A 10,309-nucleotide genomic window follows, 5' to 3' on the forward strand; every position below is an offset into this window, starting at 1 on the left:
TCTTCTTCGTTTATTGTGACTGAAATTTGACTGTGATAATAATTTGTGGCTTTGTTCTGGCTGGCTGCATGGTTGAGGCCTGTGGGGAGATTTGGGAAGCAGTCCAGCCCCCAGCAGGCCCTTTAATGCCGCTGGATTCCCAGTAGTTTCAGGCAGGGTAGGGACATGACCAAAATGACGGGGTTGGACAGCAGCGCAGCACCACACTCAACCCACCAAACACTCTGTTTATAATTTCGCTGCAGCTTATATGTGATTTATCTGAGATCTGTATCAAACTGTGTTGTAAAACGTGGTTTTATTGAAAGCAAAAGCCTCGGTAGCCGCAGTAGCTTTCTCGTAGTAGTCGATTGAGACTGCAGCTCCAGACTGAAACAGGCATGCCTGAAAATATAGAAACAGTTATTACTACTTTGGGCCTCTTGCCACAGTTGTCTCTCCATCTGCATCCACGAGCACCTTCTAGATTTTGCTGACCACGCAGTTGCAATTCTGCCCTCTTTTGGCAAGTTTCCCTTGTTTTATAAACCTTATCGTGTGGTGACAATATGAGTGACGTGTGGGCTGACCTTTTTTTTCCCTTAGTTTCACAGAACAAAATAAATAAATACCGGACTTTGTTATTCTTTGTCTTCTATTTCTCCCTCTGGTTTCCAGGGTATGGAAATATGTCTGGAAATATTTGTCACATTCACACATCTGCAGTAGCCAGAACCTTCTAAGACTAATAAATGACACATACTTTAAAAAAAAATGTGTGTCACTGAATCTCTGTGTATTATTGCCCGCATTTCCCTGCGTTTAAATTGACTGTAGAAGCATTACACAAGCTAAAATAATGAAAATATGATATTTTAATGAGCATTAAATGAACAAAAACATTTCCTGTTACACTTTAATAAATAAATAAAGCATGCTTTGTAAGCAGTTGTATATGTACTTGCATTTATTAAGATTTTTTAAGTGTTTGTTGCAATATCAAAGAAGTGAATTTCCAAATACTGGAAAATGTCTCTCGACGATTTTAGGGTTAGTTCAGGGGTTATTCGCAGTAAACTACTATATTTTTTTTAATTCTTTTTTTTTCTGGCAGCACAGTGCAGGAATGTCGTTGAGTACACTGCTGAAATTTAGAAATTAAACTTTTTGTCGCAGATTTGATGCAGGAAGAATTTATTAGAAACTTCGTTTGCCTTAATTTCGATTATTAAAACCAGAAGAAAAACATTGGAGCTTTGGAAAAAAACAGCGTTCACAATCCCGACCTTAATCGTGATCATTAACGCCACATAAGAATGAGCAAAATTAGCATGATGTTTTTCTGCTGGTTACTAAATTGCTTACACCCCCGAATGAGTCCGATTCGTTCTGTAAAAGAGCGTCGGGCACATGGAAACACACAAACACATATTATTCAGTAAATAAAGTCAAATAAATTTAGTTTGGCTCGTTTTTCCTCTCTTTTTCAAATTCTCAAAATGAGATTATTGTCCTGGGAGTTGTTGTTTATATTGCTTAATGGAGAAAGGAATAAATAGTAATTATATTTATTTGCTAATCTATGGAAGGAGGTGCCTCTGGGCTGCAGAGCTGCATCCTGTATAGGTCTATCATATGTTAATGAAGTTAATGGCGGAGCTTCAGTGACAGCTGGCTGCCGAAGACCAATCAGAGCGCTCGTAGATGGAAGCCAGTGTGAGTTTGAGGTTCTGCAGGCAGGAGGTGTTTGAAGAACCATGTGAGCTCTGTTCGTGATGTAAAGACGGATCCTTTCGCTTTTATTTGATTTTTTTGACTCCCCGACAGTTATGAGCATGCACCCCACAACTTGTAACCACTGGGGGCTCTTTTCTCGCTGATGATGCGTTGGAGTTACGCGTGGATTTCTTCCAGGCTGTCCGACAGAACTCATGAAACCCTCTTCAGAGCGACGGTTTGTGGACTTGCGCATTAGCTAATGATGTCTGTGGGTTTTATCCCTGACAGTCTGAATGGCTCAGATCCCTCCAAGTCGGCCTTTCTAGAATTCGGACACGGACACTCGACGCACCAGCAGCACTCCTCCGGACTCTCTCACGTTTATCCGGTTCACGGCTTGCAAGCTGCTGGCCATTCCCAGCACGAAAGCCCCTTTCCTGGTACCGCGTCCTATGGCCGCTCTTTGGGCTACGCCTACCCCGGCACGGTGAACACTCATCCCCCGTCCGCTTACATGCCCTACCAACACAGCAATCACAGCAACAGCAACAGTGTGACCCACAGCAGATTAGAGCACACAGGTACGTGAGAAAGTCACTGAACTGTTGCATATCATTAACGGCCATAAACTGATATGCCTTAAGTCTATTTGCGCACATGGCAAGGGAGAGGGGGGGAAAGCGCGTTTAGATGTGTAGTGAGTTGATTATATATATATATATATATATATATATATATATATATATATATATATATATATATATATATATATATATATATATATATATATATATATATATATATATATATATATTTTTTTTTTTTTTTTTTTTTTTTTTTTTTCATTGCAAAGATTTACTAAAAAAATAATTTTAGTGGAGGTACGTTCACATTGGGGTATTTTTATTATTATTAATGCAGAAATAATAAAGGACTAAGTCTCGGTAGGGTGTTCTTTCTTTGCCTTGTTATATAAGAAAGATATGCAGTCGCATTAAATATTAATTATTATATTAATAATATTCTCTGAGTATGGTCTGGGCCTACCACAGGTACCCCTATTGTTAATGCACATTAACCCAGTGGTGTCGGAATAAAACCGTCCTTTCATCCTTGTGTGTGTGATCATTTGCTGCGTGTGTTGTTGGCATTACGGCCTTCTGATCCAGAAAGCTTAGAAGTGTAAACATTGCCACGTGAAGCTCACACTAAAATGTTCCGTCCAGATTAAGGTAGAATTTGGGAGCATTAGATTAATATCTGATGCGCAAATGTAATTCGTTTCAGGCCCTGGCGTTTTGTGTTGGCGTCCAGGGCCTATCAGATGCAGTATCCGGAGACTACAATTTGTATGCATTAAGGCTGTAAAACCGAACTACTCCTCTGGTCTTCGTGTTGGTTGCAACTGTAGGTTTTGCTCAGAGACCACGTTCAAAGCTTGTCCAATGGGACTTTTACGCTTTGGTTTGACGGATATGATGAAAACTCATAAATCGGACGTCTTCTTCTGCTCAAACTCTGTGCTCTGTGTTTCATCTTCAAGACCACGACAAGTCCTCTGTGATTGAAGGCAGAGACATTCGTCTAAATGGAAAAGGGAAGAAAATTCGCAAGCCTCGGACCATCTACTCCAGTCTGCAGCTGCAGGCTCTGCACCAGCGCTTCCAGCAGACACAGTATCTGGCCTTACCGGAGCGCGCAGACCTTGCGGCAAAGCTGGGGCTCACACAAACTCAGGTAGGCCTTAAACGCATCACTTTGCGAGGCTCTCTATCGTTTATGCACTATATTAACTAATAAACAGATTATTTAGGAGGATGTAGTGAAAGCTAGAAATAGTCAATATGTTATGGTTAAAATGACTCCCTTGCAACATTTCCACTCCTTGTATAGACTAATAATTTATATACAACAATTTTGAATCAGTGTGACTCATGGTAGACTGAATAAAATATATGTATTAGTGAAAGAGGATAGTGTTGGATATGATTGAAAAGAAATACTTGCAGCATTATCGAGGATCACAGCAATTTCATACCCCTATCCCTTAATGCATTCCTTATTTACTGGCTGTATCTCTTTTGTCATTTGCGGTCCTTGAAGAGTTTTTGTGATCAGTGGCTGCAGTAGGAACAAAATTACCAAAAGGAGGAAAAAATATATGCAAAAGCAGTGGTTGGCAGATGTTTTTCAGTAGTTTATTATAGAGTATTAAACCAGCCCCTAACAATGGGATATGCTTGTATTTATTCGTTTTTACGTACTTTTTTACGGTGTAGTTGTAAGTCTTTCAGTACCTATAGGCCACACAAGCACACATGCACACGCACTATAATAATTACACGCGTTTCCAAGACAAACAGGTGCACGTGTCAACTGACCCCCCTCGGATGGGACAAAAATGAGACCTTTGGATCACTTTTTTTTGTTTCAGTTGAGTTCTAAAGTTAAACGATTAAGTCGTCAGAGTTTTAAAATAGAAGATAAACAATATTATGAAATCCACCCTGTCATCTCAGCCGCCTCCTGCACTTTATTCTTAATCCCTGAACACTTCTCCCGACAATTATCTCCCAGTTGTTCTGCCATTCGTGTGGTTGTTGGTGCTGTTGTTGTTGCCTAGATATCCAGCGGGCTCTTTGGTGCTTTCTTTTTTAAAAAATGAATATTCACACCATTGTTCTCGGGTATAAAAATAGCCACCATGAACTGAACCCACAAACATTTTCGCTGACCTATCACGGCGCGTTTGGAGCCGCTTTTATTTCACAATTCTTTCAGTCCCGGCTTGTTGCTGTCACACTCATGCATCACTAGACTTATAAAACAGCGAACAATAAAAGGGCTTAGCTTTAATGGGTAACAAGTGGCACTCATCTGCAAGGCTGAATAGCTAACTGTGCGCCAAGATTAGGCCTGGGACTTGCAAAAACAACCCCAAAAGATGAGTTATTATGAGTTTTACTTTCTTTATTGCTCACAGTGTTCCCTTCGGGGTAGTTTATGATGAAAAGAGCACCGAGTTTAATGCGGGGGAAATATGCTAATAAAAAGAAAACGACAATGAGATTTCTTTTATATTGCTGCTGATTGTTAACTGCAGTGACAATTATGCCCATTTTCTCTTTTGTTCTCCCACTTTAGGTGAAAATATGGTTTCAAAATAAGCGCTCCAAGTACAAAAAGATCATGAAGCATGGCAGCGGATCAGAGGGAGAACATCTCCACGGCACCAGCTCCATCTCTCCCTGCTCGCCCGCATTGCCCCAGCTATGGGAGGTCTCTATGGCGAACAAAGGAGCCCCGGTCCATCCGAGCAGTTACATGAACACTTTCGGTCATTGGTATCCGAATCATCACCCTCATCATCAGGACGCGATGCACAGGCCTCAGATGATGTGAGTGGACAGTTTTTGGACACTTGAGTCCATCGGGCTGCACTGAACTTGCTGGTGCCTCCAGAGGTCTCCTCTCAGAACTGAGAGTTTAGGAGACCTTGTTTATATTCACTGTATTCTGTGTGTGTTTTGAATTTTAAAATTCTCACTACAAGAACTATTCAGGCATCAAAGAAAAAAAAAGGGGGGGGGGGGGGCGTTATATCACTGCAAGCTCTTGTTGCAGGGTCTGACATCAGTGAAACGTGGGTTTGTGTGTGCAGTTTAAAAGACATTCTGGATAAAATAACTTTTTTCAAATATACTGTGTCCGTGCGTCTGCTTTATTAGCCAGCAGTTAACCAGCTGTCACTTTATTGTCACTAAATGTCTTTGCTTAGGTTTCTTTATCTTCCCCTCACTTTCAGGTAATTTCAAAAGAAAGATGGAATTGCCGGTTCCTTAAAGAAGCCTGGATTAATAACAACCGGTGCTATGAGACACTGACAAACACAAGCTTAAACTCTTCAGAGCTTTCTGAGCACTGCACAGCTCGGCCTGTGATAATGCCGTGCGAGAATAAAAGCTGTCTTTTGTCCATCAACACTCCTGAACTGCGATCCACAAAAACCTGCGACCCTGCTTGAATTTCGACAGCCATTGTCAAAACACCTGGGGATTGATTTCTGTTAGACAAAAAGCAAATATCGGCCCTGGTATCTTTTTTCGGTTTCGTAGGCTGTTTTGGTTTTACCGTTTGAGTATGACTGGGCTCGATATAAATCGAAAGGAAGGCTGTTGCCTTACAGGAAAGCAGTTGTTTCCAGCTGAGACAAAAAAGAGAGGGTGGCCACCTTTACGCACCGTGGCTGAGTTTTAACGTAACATTTCTGCACAGGATAAAAACTCTAAGACACGTGCTGTTCAAATGCTTTTATCTGAAAGCCAGTATTACAGCTAAAAATACCTTTAATATTATTCAAAAATAACATTTCACTGCATTTTTATTGCTTGTTTTGGGTGTTGGTTATAAAATGTGTTTAGTCTAAAAACACACAGTTGTATGCGTTTAAAGACGTTGAAGAGAATATCCACCATCCATCTTTTTTCATCATCAAAGTGGAGAGCGGAGATGACGTGCAAGAAAGCATTTTTACAATATTTCCCTTATTTTCCAGTGAGATCAAAAAGCAAACTCGCCCTATCATAATCAGATGATAAATGGCTGCTCTGTCCCGACAATAAACCTCGCCTGATTTATAGTCTTTTGAAATGATTTGCTAATTCTAGTGCTTAGACTGTTTAAACACGGAGAATTAGCTATTTATACCTTTGCAAACAATCGGGGCTGATGCTCTTGATTAAATGGAGAGTTGATTTCTGCTTAATGAAGCTTAGAGAAACAGCCAGTGACTTCTTTTTGTCTTTTTCATTCATCACTCTGCTGCTTCAAACTGTCTGGCAAGCATTAGTTATCTTTTTTTCCTGATGTCACACTCAGGGTTTAAAAAAATAAAGTGAAGCCTTTTGGAAATATTTATCCTAAACTTGTGTTGCTATAAAGTACATTGCTGAAAATTCTGCATATTTTAGTTGTGTGGTGAAAGGATTTTCATGCCTCATGCTGAAGTAGAGAAGTTCCCAGAAAATGCATTCATAATAATCCAGACAGCCACCTTTCATAATTCTAAACAAAAGCTAAGTGAACTTCTAGCGGAGCACCTGGTAAAAACAAGCTTTAGTTGCAAAACAGCCTCTTTAGATACAAAAACATAAAATAACACCCATTTCTAGCTGCATGTCCACACCAAGTCACCAGAACACTCAGTCGCACAGCATGCAATCAGCCCTGCCTTACCTAGTCAGAGAAGTGGTACCTTGTTCGGGAGCTCTAAAGCCTTCTGTGGTGCTCCTGTGAAGAACAAAGCCACACCATAGCCCCGTGTTTTCGCTCCTCCGAGCTGATTTTCTCACATAACGACAAGCATTGTGTTACATTAACATCTCCTTCTTTATATATATATACACCCTCGTGCCCTTTTCCTCATTCCTGATGATTATGTGCCTTGTTAAACATGCGGACCCAGGGAAGAAGAAGCGAGCATTGCTGAAGCAAGTGACGGGGCATCAGGGAAAATTATAGGCAATTTCACATCTCCAGATTAGAATAATGGGCTTGTGGAGTTGGACAGAGAAGAGTAGGACCTTTCAAACGGGGGGGCAATTATCATGCAGGCGGATTGAAGAGAAAGTGAAAAGACTCCTGGTGTAATAGACAGGCTAAAGAGGAGGGGGGTGGAAGCTGGGGTGGTGGGTTGAAGGGTAATGATAAAGCCAAGTCTGACTGTATCAGTGATGTGGATGGTCTGGGTTATCAGATACGAACTGTCTGATGGGTTTTAATTGCAGGATAGCAATAAGACGGAAAATAGCTTGTTATTAAATCCCACTTGCTTTGAATGGGTGAATGGCATAGCAGGTCTCTGGGGTGATTATTGTTATTAACTTGAGTGATCTGACATCTCGGGTAATTGTGAGCAGCTTCCCTGTTAGAGAGAGTGAATGCATGATTTGGTTTCGTCTGAAGGAAGGCCTGGCTTACTCTGTGGCATGATGCACACAGAGTCTGGAGGGATTACAAACACAATGCAGGCAGAAAGGTATGTACACTGACTCACACTTAGATTCAGTGAATTCAATTCGAGCATGCCTGTGTTATCATAAATGAAAGTGTGGGAAAATATAGTTTCCTTTTCTCCTTTTCAGCATTTGACAGTCTTTAAATCCTGAGCTTTAATTTATAGGCCAAGGTAAGATGCACAAAGGTCTCCTCGTGGCTTCATCGGGTTGTGACGACTGGCTGTGAAGCATCAACACACAGCCCGGCCCAGCCATGGCCTGAGGTCAGGCAGGGTTCACAAGTCCACAGCTGTCAAGAATGCCTTTCTCCCATCATTTCGTCCAAGTTTGCAGCAAAATGGAGAGCATGAGTGATCCTAATGCAGCCAAGGCCCAGCCCATGCAGGGACTCAGTGCAGGACAGCTGCTGAGAGTCTTTCCATGGATACGTTTGAGTTGCCGACCTCCGCATCAACCCGTTTTGCTGCACCCTGGGGACAAGTGCTGACACCACACTGTTGATTGTTGCAGTGGGAAAAAGGAGAAGAAGGGTTACAGGGGCCTGAGCAACAGCTCTATTTAGGGTGCTGTGATGTCGTGCCATGCAGGATCACATTCAAGTTCAACAGTTCACCTCCACCTCCGTGGCTACTTACACTTGTTGATGTTTAGGCATGACATACATCGACATGTCCTACAGCCCACACACACAAGTGCACAAATGTTTTCCCTGACAGCTACGGCCGAGGCCCACACACGCTGAGGGAGCCGCTGAAGGGAGGTCACATGTGTTCTTGATGAGATTTCATTGATATTAAAAGGCAATAGTAATCATATTGCTTTTGTCAAATCAGCACAGGGCATCGACATGATGACTGAAGCCATAGGCAACTGGTGTTGGGTTCAGAGAAATAAGCCAAGAAGACATTAGGGAAACAGAACTGGGAGCTGTGATACATTTCACTGTTTACAGCAGAATTATGAGAGAATGTGTGTGAAGTCTGGCAGAAACTTTGAGGATAAACGTAATCTCTAAACACACTACAAAGGGTGTGGAAAAACACTTGGTTTTTATTACAGCTTAATGACAAAAACGTGGGAAATATATCCAATATTTTAAAGTATAAACTATTTTTCTACAGCCCAATACTTATTATTATAGCTGCCATTATATTTCTTAATATCCCTCAGATTTGCATTATGTGAGTCAATATAGCTGTGTATTTTTTATTCTTTTTTAATTAAAAATTAAATGTAAAATAATTAAACAATTTGAAAACATAGTTTATATCGAACAACAACAACAACAAAAACAATATAATAATAATAATAATTATTATTATTATTATTATTGTTTTATCTCTACAAGTTTTTCTGATTACTGATTTATAATAATATTAATAATAATAATGATTATTATTATTTTAGTTTAAAGCTCTTTTCTTATTGTAATTTGCGTTAATGTACTCTTTTCCAATATTGCACTTTGAGGTTTACGTTTGGCTAATATAGCTAAATTATCCAAGGTTTAATTTCCTAACATAAAACTATTTATTAATTAGAAACGAGAATTATTTTTTTAAAGCTGATATCAGTATTAAGCCTTATTGAAATATTTTTTTTATTCCTGTCTCAGGTAAATTGAGAAATCAGCGAAATTATTTAGGGAAACCCGACATCATGTTGCAGTGAAGTTTCATACATTAACAGCTCCACTCATGGGGGCATACCATTCTTGTTACTAGAAGCAGTATAAAAGGTTATAAACCTCTCACACCCTTAGCCCCTGCCCCACCCTACGTTTTCGCTCAGTGCGTAATGGCGCTTTGGTGGTCCATGTGGATAAGCTCGCCATTAGCGGCTCTCCATCATGTCAGTTTTGGGCTGCATATTTAATAACGCAAGGTTTATGTGGCCAAACCGAGGTTATTGTCCACTGTCATTATTTATTAGCTGACGCAAGGGTCGAGGCTGGGGAAGGGGGTGGTGTGTAGCGGGGAAAGCTGTTTTTTCTTCTTCTTCTTCTTCTTCTTCTTTTCCTGTGACAGCCTTATTGTAGCTGTCACAACAGTCGCTGTCGTGTTTATGAAGCGTCTCTCAGGTGATTCATATAGGTGTTTTCCCCCAGCTTTTGTGAGCGCACACACAGCCTGTTTTACGTTATCACCTGGGAAAGCCCTTTTGTGAGATTAAAAAAAAGTGTCTTTTATATCACTGTGTGAATGACGGTAGCGAAGGCGAGGAAAACTAGTCTGCCAACGCAAAGGGAATGAATAAACCTTTAAACGGGTGCGCGCTCTCCCACACACACACAAACGCGCTTGTGTTTTGTCGTACCTTCAATATTTGGCACTGTTTTCTTCCATTCTTATGCGCGTTCATACGTGCGTGGGAGATTTCCCTCGGAACAGTCTTGCTTCACCTAACCACCCCGCTCCCTCCCCTACTAACACACATACACACTGAACTCTTTCTTGTTATCTGGCAGCAGAATCGTAATAAAACTGAGTGACTCCAATGTGTCTACACGTCAGCGCGCCACTAAATCCCAAAAAAGCCGCACTGTACCTGCGCCTGTAACAGCAGACGCCTCTCGGCACAGATGTTGGCACTGG

At 41.0% G+C, this 10,309-nt stretch overlaps 1 protein-coding gene across 1 annotated transcript; it reads left to right on the forward strand.

Annotated features, from left to right (window-relative positions):
* The first annotated feature begins 1,669 nt into the window (after window positions 1–1,669).
* dlx4b (distal-less homeobox 4b) lies at window positions 1,670–5,305 on the forward strand. The gene is made up of 3 exons (XM_085416012.1): window positions 1,670–2,279; window positions 3,242–3,435; window positions 4,843–5,305. Exons 1-3 carry the CDS (start codon window positions 1,958–1,960, stop codon window positions 5,098–5,100), a joined length of 774 nt encoding a protein of 257 aa, XP_085272138.1. The 5' UTR covers window positions 1,670–1,957; the 3' UTR covers window positions 5,101–5,305.
* The last annotated feature ends 5,004 nt before the right edge of the window (window positions 5,306–10,309 follow it).

Source organism: Rhamphochromis longiceps, linkage group LG8, assembly GCF_057381845.1.
Source record: "Rhamphochromis longiceps isolate RC_006_pf linkage group LG8, R_longiceps_female_GT1.1, whole genome shotgun sequence".
Taxonomy (NCBI): domain Eukaryota; kingdom Metazoa; phylum Chordata; class Actinopteri; order Cichliformes; family Cichlidae; genus Rhamphochromis; species Rhamphochromis longiceps.

Coding starts and splice junctions, on each gene's coding strand:
- dlx4b (XM_085416012.1), top strand. CDS start 1,958: ATGATGTCTGTGGGTTTTATCCCTGACAGTCTGAATGGCTCAGATCCC. Junction 2,280..3,241: donor CAGCAGATTAGAGCACACAG/GTACGTGAGAAA, acceptor TTCATCTTCAAG/ACCACGACAAGTCCTCTGTG. Junction 3,436..4,842: donor TGGGGCTCACACAAACTCAG/GTAGGCCTTAAA, acceptor CTCCCACTTTAG/GTGAAAATATGGTTTCAAAA.